Here is a 20011-nt window from a genome sequence, read left to right as displayed (position 1 = left end):
CGCGCTCCTCCTCCCGCCGCGCTCGGTCCCGGCGGGAGCGCGGGGCCCGGAGGGGCCGCGCCGGCTCCCTCCTCGACTCGGACCGAGCCGCCCTCCGGAGCCCGGGTCGTCCACCCGCGTCCCACGAGGGATCGGCCGTCCTCGTGGGGGTCCCCTCGCGTCTCCCGCGCGGGAGGAAGACTCCGGTGGGGGGGGGAACGGGCCCGCAGGACCCTTCCCCGTTCCCAGTTCCCTGAGGCGGGTACATTCCCCGGGGGCGGGGGCTCCCCTCGTGGGAGCCGGCCTGGGGCAGGACCGCGCCGCGCTCGCAGAATTCTCAGACAACTGCGTAGGAGACAGATTCCCCCGGAAAGGAACGGGGCAGGGGAAAAGGAAACGATGATTATATTATTTTTGGGCGGGGAGGGGGGGGGTTGAGGTCCGAGCGCGGGAACTGTTAAGCCTCGGGATCAGGGAGGCTTCGAAGACCGCGAGCCGTTCAGAACGGAGGGCTGGGAAAGTCCGGACCGACTGCAGGAATCGTGGAGACGAAGGGTATTCTGCACGCCTTTTCCTGGTGCTTCTAACACGGGGGAGGGGGGGAGGGGTAGGACTGCTGGTCTTTTCTCTGGTGGCTTTTAAACCTGTGAGTGCCGCAGACTTGAATCTGCGCTTCCCGTCCGCCCCACTTGGAGGTCTCACCCAGGTCTTGCTTTTTCACTGTCTTCCTCCTTATTGGCTAGAGCCACCTTTTCTGTTACTGTTAAAAACATTACTTTCACACTTCATCTCCTCCAGCCCAACCCCCCCCCCCCCGTTTTGACTTCTGAGTACTCACTCAGCATTCTCCCTATGTAAACGTTTTCCAAAGGCATACGATGAGAGAGAAAAAAATAAGAGTTTAGGGACAGAAGGAAGACCTACGTTTGCGTCGTGTCTTGACTGGCTCTGGTTGTGACTTTCTCAGCCTTTCTGAGCCTTGTGGTAACAATGGAGGACAGTGCACACTCCGTAGGGCTCCCCTGCCCTGGACTCTTCAGTGGAGTTTCTGTAAAACACTGCAAGGTTGTTAAGTAGTTTCAGGTTATTTGGGTGGGGGCGAAGTGAGAAGGAGAAAAAAGCATTCCTTAGTTCGCTTCTTTCTGGTGTGGGGCTGGAGATGGCTGGGGAGAATCAGGAGATGAAATGGTGATTGCAGATAGCTAAAAAGGTTTTGTTGAGTAATTAGCCTGCTAGCTTTAGGGCTTAGTGAAGCTTCTAGCATACACAACTTAGAGGTGAGGAGAGTGAGGCTTGGGAAAGAAATAGTGGTTCAAGGTCACTCAGCTGCTAAGTTAAGTTTTTGGTGACAAGCATGTATGAACACTCACCTGTTCTCATTGAACGTGGGTTTTCTAGGCTGTCAGGAGGGTAACGATGAGGCTGGAAGATTTGGCACTTCCCTCAATCGAAGTGCCCTTGCTTGAAGCCTTAAACACTTTTCAGCTTAATTCAGGCCTTTCCCAATGGCCTTCTGTGTTCCTTTGTAGAAGCCAGAGGAAAAACTAGAGAACTTGTACATTTGGGGCAGTCACTGGCTAGAGAGGGAGAGAGAACTCTGGACCTGCAGTTTGGAAGGGAGCAGGAGAAAGAAGCTGGCAGGTTCGAAGTTGGTGAGGTGGGGAAGTAGTATCTAAATAATTTAGTTGTGTTCAGAGAAAAAAAAAAAAGATTGAGGAGAATTCCCAGCCAGTTACTCTTAATTTCCAGATTGTTAATCTTCAATATGAAAAAGTTTTGATGGCAAGGTGAAGAAAGAGATACTAAGGGGACATGTGAGTATGCATCTGTGTTAGATCTTGAGTCCCTGTAGAACTGTTTTGGGAGAAGGAAAACCCTGATTCTTATTGTATTCCCCCATCAGTTGATTTTTGGGGGAGGCATGTCACTCTTGCTGTCCTTAGGTATCCACCCTTGTAAAATAAAGGGATCTGGCTAAACTAGGATCAAAGTTTTTGGTTCTCAATAAGGGGCACTTGGTGAGAAGTCTACCACCTGTGAGGTCTCCAAAAACATTTATTTTAATTGATAATAATGAGTCAAAAGACATTACTCTTGGCATGCGAGTATTGGATGTGACTCAAGGGTGAGTCAAATGCCTGTGGAGCCTGGAATCATGTTCTTCTTCCCGTTTGTCAGTAATCCTTCCTAGTGCTCCAGTTCCATGATGTGATTTTAATGGAATTAAACTTGAACCACTTAGTTATTTTACTATGTTGTGATTCTGTATAACAGTTACCACTGCAAGCCAGCTAGTACCCAGCAGCCACTGGGCCATTGCAGCCAATTATAGGTTGGGCCTGGCTGTGCCTGTTTAGTTCTGGTTGATGAGGTAACTCAGGAAATTTTAATTTCTGCTGAAAAAAAAAAATCTCATCTTTGATCTTGTAAGTGAAGTATTTGACTGTGAAGACCCTTGAGCCCAGAAACACTTTGTGATTTCTCAGCCTGAGGCTAACAAGAATAAACATGTCCCACATTGGTATAGCTTAAGCATCTCTGGGCAGGTGGAGGACACGTGGTTCGTTTACATCAGGCAGCCAGTTAAGTGTGCTTTATAGATAGAGGAGAGTGGGGTGCGCGTGACTTCTGCCTGCCCTGGCAAGGTAGCAGTCTTCTTTTTCATGTCCATTTCATCCCTGGGCTGTGGGAGTATCTTTGGAAGCTGACCTTCATGGTCTGGGATGCAGACCTGTTGGTTCTGATACATTATAGATGTTTGAGAAGTATTGGTTAAATACCTGATTGGTGTTATGTTAAAAGTGGAAAGCTAGTTCAAGTCCACTAGAGGAAAACCAGGCACACGTTTACCTTTAGAATGTGGAGAATGGGTCCTGAGTGGGGAAATATGGCCAGTCCTATTGGGTCCGCCTTTTGGACCACTGATCTATAGTTTAGGTAGGGAAACAAAGTGACTTGTGTCATTCAAATGAACAAATTAGTTTCATAACAAAAACCTTATTTAATAAATTAAGAACATGGATGTTCGCTGATGGCTTCATGGTTAGGATTCTGGGCTTTCATTGCCATGGCTTGGGTTCAATCCCTGGTTAGGGCCTGAGATCATCCTGCAAGCGGGTGCCACTGCCAAAAACAAACACAAAAACAACATAAGTCTCCCTGGGAATTAAGGGCTTAGCCAAAAAAGGTGTAGCGTAGGGGTTCTTAAATCGTATCACCTTTAACCCTCATTGGGAAAGCCTGTGGAATGCTTCTCAGCATAAGAATTTTAAATGTGTAAAATAACCCATTTTTTTTGAAAAGAACATCTTCAAAATAAACCCTCTAATATGTGGCATAGTAAATAGTAATATATGCTTCTTTAATAACGCATTAAAACATAGTCTAGGTTCGGGCCTCATAATTTCCATAATTTTGAAGTAGAGTTATGAAAATTGTTATTTCAGCTATTATTTGATAAACAAAAACTGTGCTTCTGTTGTGACAATGGCCAGGTAGTTGGTAATGTGTGGTTTTACAAGCAGCAATGAATAAAATGTTAAGTTTCAGTTAGTGAAAATAAGGATGTGTATTTTTCTCATCTGTGGTCACAGCGCCTCTGATTTGTGTCCAGTGGCCCTTTGGGAGTCCGTCAAACCATAGATCCTAGGAGCCAGAGAGAGGACTGGGACTGTCATTTCTCTATATTGTTCCTTTTGGGAGGAGGTTAGGACTTCCCTGGTAGCTCAGACGGTAAAGTGTCTGCCTACAATGCGGAAGACCTGGGTTTGATCCTCTGGAGAAGAAAATTTCACCCCACTCCAGTACTCTTGCCTGGAAAATCCCATGGGCAGAGGAGCATGGTAGGCTACAGGTCATAGGGTCGCAAAGAGTTGGACACGACTGAGCCACTTCACTGCACTTCACTTCCACTGAGGCCAAAGCTGTAAGCAAATGTCCCTGCTTCTTCAAAACATCTTTTTGCAAACATGAAAGCCAATGTTTACTAGTTGTCTCCTGGGCTAGGCACTGCCTGAAGCTCGGAAGACATTATTTTATGTAATCCTCATAACAGCCCTATATGGTGGGTTCTCTTATCCCCGTTTAAAGGTGAACACATAAGCACATTGAAGTTTTTCTCTTAAGTGGGGTGTCTGTGATTCACAGCCCTGTCTGTGATTCCAAGGCCTTTTTGTGCATTCCACAACTGTGAAGCCTTCTCAGTGGCCATGCCCCCTGCTTCACCCTCCACCAGTTTATCGCTATGTTTCCTCCGCTTGGTCCGGAGGCCGAGGATGCTACTAAGCATACATTGACACAGTACTGACAAGCCGTCATACCTGTGGTGCTGAGGTAGAGGAATCCCCAGCGTAAGTTCTAACCAAGCTGTGATCTGGGCGGCAAATCATCAGCCAAATTTCCCTGGTCCTTTTTGGAAGTCTCCGTGGTGCCGGCGGGGTGGAGGATGGGCCTTACCTTCCCCTGAGGTTTGTACTGAGGTCAGTTAGCGCTGCGTACCCAGCAAAGCCTGTGGCTTCAGGTGACCCTCCCTCCCTGAGTTCCTGCACCATCGACCTCTCCACCAAGCTCCTGTTCTTGCATGTGTTTACTGAGCTGCTTTCTAGTGGAAACATATCATCTTTGTGTATTTTCAGTAGCTATTACTATAAGCATAAAACTTAAGTCAGTTTTGATTGCATCTAGCTTTTTTGTTCTTTTGTTCAAGAGTAGAAAAAGCTTTCTCCCTTCCCCTTCAGCATTATCATTATCTGTCCCATTACACTTTATCCACCACCATGACACCACCCACACCCACACCCCTGATTTAACAATAAAACTTGGGGCGGCTGCTGAGTGGGGAAAAGGCATTCACAGGCCCCACGCTAGACTGACAAGAATTACAGTCTTTGAGGGCTGGGTAGTACCTGGAATTTACATTTTTAACCAGCTTTCCTCCCAGTACTTCTGATGCTGATTAAGTATGAGAAACACCACACAGTAATAGGATCCTCATTAAAAACAAAAACCCCCTTGTACCAGAAACCGTGCCCATCCACGTCTTTTAAGTCCTGTGGATTGTACCTGCTACCCTTTCAAATTCTGTGCTCACCTTTTCCCTGGCTACTGTTTGTGGCCACAATCTCTCAACTTGTCTCCCTTGTTGGGGAAGGACTCAGTCGACAGATCCCTGCCCCCTTTCCCATTTCAAAGCCTTCCTGTGACTCCTCATCACGCTACAGAATGACTTGAGACTCCTTATCAGCACTTGCAGGGTCCGTGAAGGTCCATTTCTACACATTCTGTATCCTCACCCAACACACTCTTGAGTCTCACACTCCTTGTGCTTCCACATAGCACCTGGACTTAGAATTAATTTTCTAGCAGCCCCAGGGAAAGTATTTTTTGTGTTACGTAGGTATTCTCTCATACCTTAATTGTCATTGAAAATGTTTTCTAGTCTGCCTGGGGAGGTCCCTCCTTGGAGTCAGCCTACGTTTGGCATGCTCTTTGCTCCCAACTCTGCAAGACTCATAAGAGCTCTGATCGTGCTCTATTTGACCCCAGGCTGAATAATTGCACATTGCTCGGAATTCATCTTGTGAGCTTGCCATTTAAAAATTGTGTAAACCTTAATGGTTTTTTCAAGTACAGTTCTGAAACTATACCCATATCTTTAAGCCTGTAGAGGTTAGCATATGGTAAAATTGTTAATACTTTTGCTTTATATCAAAAATCCTCACCTAGTTCTTACTTGGTAGTTCTCTAGTTGTTTTAGATGCTTTGGAAAGGATGATAGCTGTTTAAGAAATTGACTCTATAATCCAGGTATTAGGAATAATCCCCACCCCAGCTAATGAGGTATTTTTTTTTCAAGTAATCTGAAGCTCTGCAGGTGATGGTTTCTTAAAAAGTGTTTTCCAGTTTAATAATCAACTGGTAGATGGTTTGTCTTTGTGGGTTTTTGGTTTTATTTTTGTGGGGGAAAGCTGGTTTCATTTTGCAGTGGAGGAGTTAGCAGTTTGGAATGTTCTTTGTCTCCTATGTTTTTTTTTTTTTTTTTTGGCTGCCCTATGCAGCATGTGGAGTCTTAGTTTCCTGACTGGGGATCGAACCCCCCACCCCCTGCAGTGGAAGTGCAAGGTCTTAAGCATTGGCCTGCCAGGGAAGTCCCTCTTAATTGTATAATGCAAATGGTTTTATTTGAAGGCCTTCCCTACCTTCTTGGGAGGTAGACTGAAGTGCTGTGGTCTCTCAAAACTTTGAAAAGTTAGAGCTTTTGGTATTGAACTTGGGACTATGGAAAGATTTGTAATTATGGACTTTGTAATTTGAATTGAGACCACCGTGGTTATAGTAACCCTTGGCAGGTAAGGATTAGTTTGAAAGTTACTGGATTGTGGCCGAGCATCTGTTTAGAAACGTGTTCAAGAAAGCTATTATTGAGTTTGGTTTTTGGAGTCACGCATATTCTGGGCATTTTAATCCACCATTTCACTGCAGTTGTAACCTAAACCTGCTAGTGTGCGCTGTGGCTCCAACCACCATTTCATGGTAGTTTAATTACAGGCTCAGTTCTTTTGAAAAGTCGGGAAACCTCCTCAATTGAATTCTGCAAACCAAGTATGTAAATCATTGCACAAATGCTCTTTTAAACCCTTACAGCTAGGCACTTTTCCAGACCCCGGGAAAAGACAACTCTGCAGCCCTAAGTTGTGGTGGGCTTGCATTTCGTTAAACTGACGATGTCGCTTATGTTCTGGAAAGAGCCCCTGAACTAGTGGCTGTACTTGTGATGAAAGATATTTATGCACTAAGTTGCAAAGTCAAAAGGAGCTGGTAAGATCCAGTAGCATATTCTGGGATCTTGAGCTGACTTGACCCTCTGGGTAGTTTCCCATGTACCTTAATTTAACCCTTTGCATAAAGGCACCAATGATACCAGAATCCCACACATTGTGTTGTTGGGTGGGATGTCCAATAAAATATTTGGAAGAGTGTCAAGCAAGACATAAAACACTTCACACCAATTGCAATACTTAGCGCTGAGCACTTTGAAATTCTGCCAGTGGGTAAAGATGATCAGTTATAAAGAGGTGTGAGTTTCACTTACTGAAAGATAAGGAAAGTTTTGCTGGCAAAAAGAGAGGCAGAAAATAAAGGGTTGGCATGTGATTGGAAGGTTGGTCTGCTTAAAGGACCACTCTAAGTTACTAAAGCAGAAGTTTAAGAAGACATTTTGATTTTTAAGATAACACTTCCATGGGTTTCTGTTGCATGACTCTCTTTTCCCTTGGAGTGGAAATTTCTCCTGTGAGACTCCTGAGCAGTTTCTAGGCTACTGTTAACATTTAACACCAAATGCAGATCACAGTGGTCAAGCAGTACTGATAAGATAATGGGCATTCTGAATTTCTAGAAAATATTAGAAGAGATCTCAAACTGGGTTCACCATGGGGCCCTTTCTCTTTTTTTATTGAGGTGCATTGTATTCACAGCGTCATAATGGACAGCGTCATAATTCGATATGTGTATATATTACAAAATGATCACTGCAGTAAGTCTGGTGTATATATTACAAAATGATCACTGCAGTAAGTCTGGTTAACATCTGGCACCACACATAATTTGAAAATTATTTTTTCCTCTGGTGAGAACTTTAACATCTCTTCTTAGTAACTTGCAAATATGCAGTATGATGTTAACTATAGTCACCAATGCATAGTCACCGTGCCGTGTATTACATCCTGTGACTGACTTATGGGACCCCTTTTCTTAGAACCAGTGTGGTGGATCACACTTGGGAAAACAGTAGGGATTTAACACTGAATTTTTGAACTGTTTAATGCTGTAGCTAAGTGGCCCAGTTAGTTCTGGGGTTGTAGGAAGTCGTGGGCCTGTCAGTCCAAGTGTTTGATGTTCTAAATGGGGTCTGTCTAGGTCGGAGAGAAAAAAGAGCTTAACACTAATTTTTCTGTTTGGAATATGATAGGTCATTTAAAAAGAAACCATTTTGTGGATGTTAAATTGTTAATAGAGTTCGCATGCATATTTTTTTTCTTTGCACAGAGGGTATGGCTTTTCTAGAAAAAACTGCAAAAGCTCTTCAAGTATTGGTTTATACATTTGTCTTTTTAGGTGTTTTCATTTTAAGTTATGTGCTCATTTTAGACTACCTACAGGGTGTAGGAAAATGGGGAAAAACCCAGATCTCTGATCTTATGACAGGTAGATAACCACTGTTGATGTGTTGGTATGTGAGACAAATGGCTTATTCTCGTCCCATATATAACTAAAGGAGACAAAACTGTGCTGAGATTAAAAGCACTGATCTTTGGAGCCCAGTTGCTTGACTTTGGATCCTAGCTTTACCACTTAACTTATTAGCTCTGTCACCGTGAGTACATCTTAATGCCTTGGCCTTATTGAGCTGGCTGCACTTTGAGTACTTAGCAGACATTCTTGCCTCCTTACTGATAGCATTCTGTCCATTAACGTTAAGTACGATGCCGGTTGTAGGTTTTTTGTAGATAACTCCTTATCAAGTTGTGGACGTGCTCCTCTGTTCTTATTTTCTGGGAGCTTTTATTTTGAATGGGTGTTGAAGTATATCAAATACTTTTCCTCATCAATTAATACCATGTGTTTTTATTTTCTTCCCTAATTTATTAATATGGTATGTCAGATTGATTTTTTTTAAAGTATTGAACTTGTATACCTGGAGTAAATCACATTTGGTCATGGTACATAATAATTTTCCTATATTGCTAAATTAATTAAGGATTTAAAGAATTTGTTAAAGATTTTTGTGTTTCTATTCACGAGGGGTCTGGTCTGTAGGTTTCTCTTTTGGGGCTAACTTTGTCTTTTGCTGTTCGGGTAATGGCTTCATAAAATGAATTTGGAAGTGTTCTGTCCTTTTTTATTTTCTGTAAGAGATTATGTAGAATTGGTGTTTAATTCTTTAAATGTGTGGTAGAATTCTCTAGTGAAACTGGGCCTCAAGATTTCTTTTATTTGGAATTTTAAAATTTCAAGTTCAATTTCCTTAAGTTATAGGGCTGTTCAGATTACCTGTTTCATACTGGCGGGTTGTGGTTTGTGTTTTTTGAGGAATTAGTTCATTTCCTTAAATTGTCAAATTTATGTGTATACAGTTGTTTGTAGGATTCCCTTATTATCCTTCTGGTGTTTGCAGCATTTGGAATGATAGTTCTTTGGTTCCTAATACTGGTAATCTGTATCTGTTATTTTTTTTTTTTTCATCAGTCTTGCTAGAGTTTGTCAATTTTATTGACCTTTTCAAAGAAACAGTTTTTTGCTTCGCTGATTTCTCTCTAGTTTTTTGCTTTCAGTTTCATCGATTTCTGCTGTTATCCTGTTCCCTTCCTCTGCTTGCTTTGGGTTTTTTATTTATTTTTAACTGAAGGATAATATTGTGTTGGTTTCTGTCATACGTCAACATGGTTGCTTTGGGTTTCTTTTTCGCTTTTTCTAAGTTCTTGAAGTGGGAGCATAGCTTCGTGAGTTGAGACTTTAAAATGAAGGCTTGTACTTTAAAATATTCTTAACTCTCTAGTGTGAGGCTATTCCTATTAGTTACTAATGTAACTTTTATGTATTCCTTAAAATGCAGGGTTCTTAGTTATGCAGGTTATTAGCTGTTATTTTTTTCCATATTTAGTAAGTTGCTAAGTTAAATGTAGAAAATGTTCTTGGATTATTCCAGTCTCGAATTCTAGAATGTCACTTCTGGAAATTCAGCTTGTTGAATTACAGCTGAGCATCCCTGTGCTTGTTGTTTAAGAATTTAGAGTTGGAAAAGATCTCGGACTTGGGGTCAGCAAACTAAGGCCCTTGGACCAAATCCTGCCCTTCTGGCATCTTTTTGTACCGTCCTCCAGCTAAGAATGATTTCTGCCTTTTTACTTTTTTTTTTTTTTTTTAATTTCCAGCAATGCTGCAGAGGCTTATGGGATCTTAGTTCCCAAACCAGGGACTGAACCCAGGCCTTTGGTAGTGAAAGTGTCTAGTCCTAACCACTGGACTACCGGGGAGTTCCCTCTGCTTTTTTAAAGGGCAGTAATTCAGTTGCATACAAGCGTTTGTGACAGGACCCAACTCAGCCTGCAAAGCCTGTCGCCATTTCTGTGTGGCCCTTCACAAAGCAAGCCTGCTCACCGCTGCCTTTAGATATCTAAGCCAGCTTCAGAGCCGTCTGGAAAATGTGCAAGTACAGGTCCCAGGTGCCTCGGCGTCTGTCATAGCACATGGCCCTCCTTGTGCCCTCTGTCTTTGTTGCTGTGCCATTCTCCAGCCGCATTCACTTTGCAGGCACCTCCTGGGCCCTTCTGAGGTGGGCAGACTTGGGTGTCGACTTGGCTGAGTCTGGCCTAGCCAAAGCCAGGGCAAGGGAGAGTGCCTGGGCTGCCTTGGGGCATTTCTGACATGAATGTGATTTTTGACATCTGAGTTCACAAAGTCCAAACGGCTTTATCTCCGGAAATCGTATTTCATGGTTGATTTGCAGCCTAGCATAAAAACTCTGGCAGAAACCGTAGCATTTTTTTACAGCAACATACATGTTTTTCATAATAGGTCTGAGCTGGGAGAGAGCCTGCCTACCTAAAGTTAGTGGGAAGAAAGCTGGATATTCATATTGTTTAAGTGAAACTTACTTCATCCTTCCTGGACTTAAAAATCCTACCTTTTCTACTCTGGGAAAGAAATCTTGTTCTCCTTTGGAGCGGAGTAGAAGGCTGTGCCTCCTTGGGTCAGCCTGTTGGGTGCCCTGCCCCTGCCGCTCTGGGAGATGGGGGGAGGTGGCAGGTGGTGGCTGGACCCCCTCCATGCCCCGCGGTGGCCAGCACTGTTGCACTAAAGCGTCATAGGAGCAGCTCGGTCCTCCTGGGCCAGGCGCCTCACGTCTGCTGTCCTCTAACCTCAGACCCTGTCCTTCTCCTCTTGACACCTGCTTGCCCTTTTGGGGGTGCTGCTGGGCCTGCTTTAGCTCCCTTGAATGTCCCCTTCCTGTCTGTCGAGGTGAGCCTGACCCTGCGAGAGGGTTTATTGTGCCCGTGACCACTTCTCCGTGTCCTCTGACCTGGTGATCTTCCTTTAGTCTCCTCCACACCTCTGGGCCGGTTGCCTTCTTTCTCCCCTGAAAGCCAGGGTCATGGCATTTCTCCAGCGGCTCCCAGGAGAGGGCAAGTGGCTTGATGGCCACGAACAAAAAGTGTCAGCTCCCACCCCAACCAAAAGAAAGCCAGGCTTTTGCCTAGTCTCCCTTTTCTTTGCTTCATTTTATAACTCGGTTTTAGCCTCCCACATGGGCTAAGTCAGGATGTGAGGACGGGAGAGTCCCCCCTCCCTTTGCCCACTGAGCCTTGCGGGTGGTGGCTGTACTTTGAAAAGTCTCCTAGTCTTCAGGGAAATGGCCGTACCAGGAAGAAGAGCTACACTATGGTGGTTTTAGTGTTCTGGTTCCAGAGTGTAGAGGGATGACAGTTGTGTCTCATAGATTACTCTTTTTTAAATCCTCCTCTAGTTTCTTAAGGAGATTGTTTCGAAGTTGCTGTTATTTTAAAGTAGAGCCAGACCCCTGCCACTTCCCCAGTAGGTGTTGGGGGCCCACATGACTGTGGGAAATGCCCTTTTCATTGCTCCTGCGGTGGGAAAGGGGAGGCCGGGTGGCGAAGCAATTAGCAATGTGTTGACAGTATCCTGAGTGCACCACAGTGTGAGTTTTAAGAAATAGTCATTGTGGCTGGTACTGTAAACAGTCCCATATGGTTTTCCTTAACATACGTTTGCATGAAAAGAGCTAGGGTGTTATTTCTGTGTTGTATGGCTGTCAGTTCAACTTCAGTAGGTCGTTTGGTTTCTGTCTGGAGTAATTTTTTCCTGATTGAGTTTTTCTTCTCTGTGCATATCAGAAACTGGGCTCTGAAAATATGCCCAAAGTGTTGATGTCATTGTCCCTTTCAGAATTCTGCAGCCCCACCCTGATGCTGGGATTTATTTATTTATTTTTATTGAGGCAGTTGTAATTGACATAACATTTCAGGTAATGATTCAATAAGTGGAAATGTTGCAAAATGATAGCCCAGTGTCTGCTTAACATCCATAAGCACACGTAATTACAAATTACTTCCCTTGTGATGAGAACTTTTCAGGTCCACTCTCCCAGCAGCTTTCAAATATACAATACAGTATTCATAACTAGCTTCAATGCTGTGATCGCACCCAAGGCACTGCCAAGGGCTGCAGACATGTGTTAGTGGCAGGAAGCCACCTCCAAGGCCTCAGACAGTGTCTACATGAGGCAGCCCTTCAAGCACATGCTCAATGATGAGGCTGGTGATTGGTGGGGATGGGTACAGAAGACCACCCCTTGCAACCCCTTTGAACTGGTGCCTGTGTTTTTTGTTTTTTTTTTCCTTTGGTTGAGTGGCTTGCAGGATCTTCATTCCCTGACCAGGGATTGATCCAGCACCCCCTGTAGTGGAAGCTTGAAGTCTTAACCACTGGACCGCCAGGGAAGTCTCTGGGGCCTGTCTTATGGTTGATCGAAGGGTAGAAACTAGCTTCTGGAAGTTTGTTGCTTTGATTATCCCCCCGGTAACTGAGTATAAAGGTGCCGTTTGTTTGTTTGAATGTTTTTGGACCACTTTACTGAGAGATATGACTCATACAGTTGCTTAATTAAAGTTCAGTGGTTTTTATTATATTCCAAGTTGTGCTACCATAACCACAATTTTAGAACATTCTTGTCACTCCAGAAAGAAACCCTATGCCCCTTTGCCATCACTCCATTCATTCCTTGTAGATCCCTATATCCCAGGCCTGGCAGCCACTAATTTGCTTTTTGTCTCTAGGGATTTGCTTTTGCTGGCCATTTCATATAAATGGAATCATACAATGTGTGGTCCTTTGTACCTGGCCTCTTCCGCTTAGCATGTGTTGTAGCTTATGTCAATATCACATTCCTTCTGTAGCAAAATAATTGTCCATGGTGTAGATAGTATCATACTTTGCTTATTCATTTATAACTTGATGGGCTGTTGGGTGTTTTCACTTTTTGACTGTGAGTCATGCTGCTTTGAACATTCCTGTTGGCGTGGGTTTTGTGTGATGAGATTAATCATCCTGCAGCTGTTATAAACGGGGACTATATGACCAAGTTGTCGAACCTAAGACAGACTTGAGGAAGCACCTGCTTGACCTTCACTTTAATCCCTGGAAATGAATTAGGTTTTTGAATGTCTGAGAAGTCTTCTGATACACAGACCTGTTGTTAAAATTAAATTAAAAAAATACAATTTTAAATTTAAGTGTGTTTTGATGAACTCTGAAGACATCTGTTTATCGTTTAATTTCAGTAATGTGGCCTTGTTGCTTCTGCCTCACAATACTCTTTTTTTTTTTTTTTTTAAATCTAGCATATTCAGTGTGCGTTCAAAGAATGTTGTTCTTGAACCCTTAGGCTGTCAGCTGGGGTGGAACGGGGCCCATGAGGAATGCTTATGCTATTTTGTTGTTCTCAGAGTGGTTATGCCAGTGGGGTTGGTAACTCTGGAAGATTTTTTTAAACATGATATATTTTACATAGAGTAAACTTTAGCATACAGTTCTGAGTTGTAACCAAAGCATATGGTCCTGTGAACACCACTGTGAAGATGAGGATACCTGAGAAGACTTTTAAAGCAGATACTCAACTGATTTCCAACTGTATTTGGAGTCCCTTTTCCTTTGCTTCCTCTTTTAGGGGTCTATCAAGAAGACCAGAAAGCTGGTAAACTGCACAACCCACGCCTGGCTCTTAGGTTCTCTGACACATCAGAGTCTCTGGTTTTGGGGAAAGGGATTCTCTCTCTGCCTTTATGCTTCCTTTTGTGGGGAGCTGCAAACAGATCTGCCAACAGCTTCAGGGCCATCCTCCCACAGAGAGAGTGCAGATGTCTGAAAAGAGGAGGCGGGAGTAGGGGTGGGCTCTCTGACCTGGATGTGTGTGGAGGAGGTTGATCAGAGGGCGCCCGGTACCAAGTATCAGGGAGGGCAGGGAGCTCTGGAAATTCCAGAGTCGGGAGAGTGGGAGGTGGAAAGGAAGGAGGCTGGGTTTGGGGCCTCAGCTCTTGGGCATGGTGCAACCATGGAAATAATTAACAACCTCTTGGAGCTTAAATTACTCGAGCTTCATGGGAAAGACCTAGGAGACAATAAAATTGGGGGGCGGGACGGTCCTAATTTTTATAAGCCAGGTGCTGCTTAAATGTGGGCAAGCAGAAAGGAACGCAGCCTAATTATGCAGAGGGGACTAGTGGGGTTGTGGCAGGATGGTGGCCCTGCAGAGGCAGAGACTGGGTGTTGTGTAGCTTAAAGCTCTCCCACCTGAGGTCCAGAATTTTCTTAGTTGAAGTATTTGAAGTGAGAAAAGACTTAAAGGTGCAAGTCATGGTCACGGGGTAGAGGCCAGAGTTTTTCTGAACGTGTGAGAATTGCTTATTTTCTGAGGCCAGCCTCTCTAATGTAATTCGCTTAGTTAAGGAGGTTACCGTATCTTAGCCTCTTAAAGCTGAAGAAGTGGAAATCTAACCAGAGCATATTTCCCTGCCTTTTTGCCAGGGCACCAAGTGTCATAGGATTTCATTGGCAGGACTCTCTTCTATTTGGGCTAGTAAGCTTGGCTGATGTACGTAAATGGCTGATGTACTTAACTTATGTCCATAGGGCTGCCCACCTTATGGATCAATGATTAAATGGCAGTGCCTAATTTTGAGGGATTGAACATTGGTGCAGGCTCGTTATAGGGACCCTGTAAAGAGTCGTCTCCTTTTTTAACATTTGAAGAAATGAGGTGAAGTAAGTGAGGGCTGTAAGTGAGGAAGATAAATATGACATGAGGTGAACAGTGGACAGTGGTTGCTAGTTAAACGTCATTCTTGCTTGGGCAGAGTTTTCTAAGAACTTGTGCCAAACAACATTTTTATTAGCCTAGTTTGGATTACCATGTAATCCATTTGAAGTAAGTGAGGGCTGTCCTGACCAGTGAGTTTGAGTGGTGCAGAGAGGCTCTGGTGGGGGACTTGGGGGAGAAGCTGGAGGTCTCTTCAGGCAGTGTTAAGTGGCAGGGTTATTAACTATTGGTGGGAAGGAGTAAGGAGGTCTGAGCCGGGTTTTGATTCCAGACTTGAGATCAGGACAGTGTGGTGAGCATTAGGGCGGGAAGAAGGTTCCAGCTGGATATATAGATTTGGGATTTGGTCAGGGTAAGAGGAGTGAGGTTCATTCTCCAAGAGAGGCCTGCCTATAAATGGGTCTCTGGGACAAAATGAGGCAGGGAGATGAAACCTTGTCTTCCCTGGCCTTCTTTTGATAGTGGTGTATTTAATTTGGACCAGACCTCCAAGTTGATTCCTCTTAAGTTCTTGTTGAATAAACACAGACAAAGTGGGCAGTGGTCTGGAAATGAGGACATTGAGTTGCCCGTTGGACAAAGGACACATTTTGCCCTGGGACAGGTCGCTGTGTTGCTGAGCACTGTGGAAGGCTCTGTCTGAGTGCTTCGCTAGTTAAACGTCATTCTTGCTTGGGCAGAGTTTTCTAAGAACTTGTGCCAAACAACATTTTTATTAGCCTAGTTTGGATTACCATGTCGACTTGAATCCGGTGTGCTTATATTTCTTTTATCATTGAATCTATTTTCACATTTTCTGATTTATAGGTATTTATGACATTGCTGTCTTGTATTCCCAAATTTGGGTGATCATTCACATCATATTTCTAACCCAAGTTGAGTAACTCTGTTACAGCAAGTACATTGTGTTTGGTCATGTTACATGTTCCTTACTAGACAGGCATAGAGGTTGAAATTGGATAATTAATTACAGAGCAGTGGCTCTAGCTATAACCGGTGGCTATAGCTAGCAGGGAGTTTGGACTTTTTTCAGGCCCCCTGTTATATTTCTATCGATATAACCTTTTGGTGGCTTGAGTATGGTTACTTTGGAGATAATGGGGAGTTTGGTTTTCTTTTTTGTATTTAGTGGTTTAGATCAGTGGTTCTCAAACATGGCTGCACACTGGAATTTCCCAGGGAGCTTTAAAAATGTGATGCCTGGGTCCCACCCTCAAAGTTTTCTATAACTGGTATAGGATGTGGCATCAGAAGTTTTATAATTCCCCAGGTGGTTATAATGCACAGCTAAGATTATGAAAACTACTGGTCTGGGTGTTCCAACAAGATACAAAAATAGGATGATTAATTTAGCCAAATGAATTTTTAATTTGACTCACAAAACATTTATTGAGCACTTGGGATCAAGATGACCAAGAAGGCCACCTCGTTAAGGCTTTTGGAATTCATTTCTTTGACTTCCAGTTTTCATTTTAAAAACTTGGCTCTGGAAAAGAGATCCTAGGTAGGTGTTTCAGCTCCAGTTCTGCTTTCTGGAGTCTTCTCCAAGGGCTGGGAGCAGCTTGGCTGACAAGGGAGCCCTCAGGTCTGGAGGAAGGTGAATATGACATGAGGTGAACAGTGGACAAAATGGTGTGATCCCTGTGTCCCTGGCAAGGCTGGCACACTTGTTGGCCACAGGAGCTAGGCGGTGGCGACCGCCGGAAAGGTCATTCAGACCTATGGTATTTCTGCTGAATTGGGAAATAAGCCCGCAGTATAGAAATACAAGAACACTAAATTGGATTTCTTTTGTAATGTGTTTTCTTCAATTTGCAACCTGGCTGGAGGTTAGCCCCCTCTGCCTTTCTGCTAGGATGGTCGCCACGCTGGGCTTGGCTAGCAGTCAGGGGCTTTGTGTGTACCGGACAAAGACACCCCCTTTTCCTACCCAAGGGATAGAGTGTGCTCCAGCTCAGCCCCGGGGCTCTGGTTCAGCACACAGTCTGGCCAGTGACCCGCGGGGTGGCCCTGCCGGCACTGCCCCCTCCACCATCATGGGGGTTTGTGTTCAGTTGTGGAATGTGCCAACTGAACTTGGGCCTGAGGCCATTTACAAGGAGTGATGATTTGTTTTATACACTTTCGAAACAGAAAACATCTGTTCTGGCCAAGGAGGGATTGAATAATTGCATAGTGGCTTTCCTAGTCACAGTTCAAGTACTGCCGGGCGCACTTGTCTTCACCGCCCCACAGCTCGGTCACTTCCACGGTGGCCTGACCCCCCACCCCTGGCTTCTCAGACCCAAAAAGAACGAGATCACATGTTTGCATCAAGTTTGACATTGAATTTTTTTTCCCCCCATGGGCGAAATTCAGTCTTAAAACCATGGTTCTGGGGGATAAAATTCAAGCTTCCCCCTTTTAACTTCCTGAAACCACTTTCAGAATAGCAAAGCCAGCTAGATTATTTTTTGTCAAATGAGTTTCCCAAACATAGAGTTTTGCTGGGAATGAGGGAGCCTTACATGGGACAGGAGGTCGCCTCTCGCATTGGGCAGAGATTGTGCTCGGGTGGGGCAGTGGTGTGGATGCCCCTCCAGGGGTCGCTTCCTGATGTGGGACTCAAGGCCCCTTCCTGAAGAGGCCTCAGGTCATTTGGCTGAGCACAGGGCTCGGCTAACCCCACACTCCCTGACCCGACCCCGGGCCCCGTGGCCTGCCAGGCGGCACCGTCTGAAAGCAGGGGGCCCCTCCCTTTGGGGTGAGCTCCTGTTGGTATTTTTATGAGGGGTTTGAAGTCCCTTTGCTGTGCCCACTTGCTCTTCTCACACTTGGTGGTATCATACAGGTTTCTGGGCGGGGAATGCTTGTCTCTACCTACACACGGCATGCTATCTAGGCATACACACAGCCTGTCATTCAGTTTTGTTCTAAATGTTGTCCGTGAGGTTTGGCGGTGCTACTGTAATTGCTCTGTTTGGAAATGGAGAAGATGAACGAAGTCACTCTTTCCCTGCCATCTTTGCTACTGCATTTGCTTTTTTTTTAAAGTAAAGTTAAAATCTATGTTTTGGTGGGTGTATTAGCCAGGGCTGTTGTAACAAAGTACTACAAACTGGTGACTTCAAGCTGCTGCTGCTGCTGCTAAGTTGCTTCAGTCGTGTCTGACTCTGTGCGACCCCATAGGTGGCAGCCCACTAGGCTCCCCCATCCCTGGGATTCTCTAGGCAAGAACACTGCAGTGGGTTGCCATTTCCTTCTCCAAGAAGCCTATTCTCTCCCAGTTTTGGAGGCTAGAGTCTGAAAGCAGAGCGTCAGCAGGGCCACGCTGCCCTAAGGGGTCTAGGGCAAGTCCTCACTGGCCTCTTCCAACTTCTGGTGGCTCTGCATGTTCTTGGCTGGTGGCCATCACATGCCAGTCTCTCGCTGTCTTCACCTGTTCCTGCTCCTCCTTCCTATGTCTTCCAGGCTTCAGTCTCTGATAAGAACTTACTGGAATTAGGACCTACCTGAATACTCGAAGATAATCTATCTCAACATCTTTAAGTTAACTACTACATCTGCAAAAACCCTTTTCCAGATCAGGTTGCACTCCCAAGTTCTGAGGGTTAGAATGTGGCCATATATTTTGGTGGGGGGGGGGTCACTCTTCTACCCTCAACAGTGTGAATAGATGAAATCGTCTGGTTTTCAAATGCCAGTTAACTTACATGTTAAAAATACCTGCATAGGCCAGAATAAGACATATCTGCTGCCCAGTGTGGGCTCTGAACCTAGTTTGTAGCCCTCATTCCAGTGCACAGTAAGTGCACTGGAAGGTGTTCCAAATGTCATTGGAGATCAACTCTGTGTAGATTGAAGGAATTCTTCCAGTTCATTTTGGCACTCCTTAGTTTATGGAAGGAATTCTAGTGTAATTTTCTTGTGAAACCACACTGTGGTCAACTGTGGATCTTCCCCGTTTTTTTTTTTTTTTCTTTTTGCCCTTGGTTTAAGCACAGGGTGCTTTGTTTTGATGCTTCTCAGCCTGCCCTCTTTTCCTTCATGTGGAAAAAGCATCAGCCTGTGGTGGGCTCATGGGACAGTACAGAGTAACTCCTTTTGTCTCATTGTGGTTCTTTATCTTAACCTTCTTAAGGAATGAGTACTTTGGCAGATACAACTAGAGAATTAATTGCATTTTGCTTTTCATCTGAGTATCATACTGTTAGATGTTCTTGAAGATTCTGGATGCAAGTAAACCTGCAGAGGTTAATGCAATTTCTATAACCTTGATCTCAGTCCTTGACTTGAGCTCCACTTTGGTGGGGGTTGGGGGTAGCCGGTGGGATGGGAGAGAGGGGCATCAGAATGCCTAGCAAGTTGTAGCATATTGAGTTGTTCAGTTTCTACCAATTAAAACTAGGTTATTGAGTGGTGCTGTTTCTTTTGTTTTCCCCCAATAATAAAAAACAAGGCATCCTTCTTGCAGAACACCTGGAATACAGAGTGAAAAGTTTTGAAGTCATTTATGATACCCATCAACAATGGATGGAAACCCTTTTCTAGTACTCTAGATCCTCATTAAGTTATTTCATCTAAAGTGGAATGTCTTTTATCGTGTTTTTATTTGATTTCTGGCTAGGCTGAATATTGTGTTATGCTATTTCTAGTTGGCTGAATTATCCGTCTGCATTTTTGGCACAGTTCTTCTGTGGTTGGTGTTGCCATTCTTACTGTGTTACCTGGTAATCTGCAGCCTCTCCCTATAGTGTTGAGAAAGTTCTAGCTCATGACAAAGGGGATAAGTGATGCCCATAGCTCTGTTCAGGGTTTCTCAAAAGTTCATTCATCAAACTGTGCTTTGCTTCTCAGTGTTTCATCTGACCATCTTGCCTTCTCCCCCTGTTCTCCAGCTGATGGTGAGACCATTCTGAAAGGCCTCCAGTCCATTTTCCAGGAGCAGGGGATGACGGAGTCAGTGCACACCTGGCAGGACCATGGCTACTTAGCGACGTACATAAACAAAAATGGCAGGTGAGGTGACCGTAAGTGCTCCTATTCGGATCTGAGCGCTTCAGCTGTGTGTGTATGTAAAGAGTGGTGGTGGTGGTGGGGCATCCATATTGAGTGCTTTAGCTGTGTGTGTGTGTGTGTGTGTGTAAAGAGTGGTGGTGG

At 44.5% G+C, this 20011-nt stretch overlaps 1 protein-coding gene across 2 annotated transcripts in view; it reads left to right on the top strand.

Moving 5' to 3' along the window:
- SMS (spermine synthase) overlaps window positions 1-20011 on the top strand; it is a 49474-nt gene that overhangs the window by 832 nt on the left and 28631 nt on the right. The window contains exons 1-2 of one of the 2 annotated variants that reach the window (XM_040266662.1): window positions 605-1793; window positions 19750-19870. In XM_040266662.1, the coding sequence (XP_040122596.1) occupies window positions 19803-19870 (68 nt within the window). In that variant the 5' untranslated portion in view covers window positions 605-1793; window positions 19750-19802. Of the gene's footprint in view, window positions 1-604; window positions 1794-19749; window positions 19871-20011 lie in introns of those variants that run through there. The other variant, XM_040266661.1, reaches the window with a different exon arrangement.

Source organism: Oryx dammah, unplaced genomic scaffold (assembly GCF_014754425.2).
Source record: "Oryx dammah isolate SB20612 unplaced genomic scaffold, SCBI_Odam_1.1 HiC_scaffold_23, whole genome shotgun sequence".
Classification (NCBI taxonomy): Eukaryota; Metazoa; Chordata; class Mammalia; order Artiodactyla; family Bovidae; genus Oryx; species Oryx dammah.
This window is presented reverse-complemented; position numbering and strand designations above follow the sequence as displayed.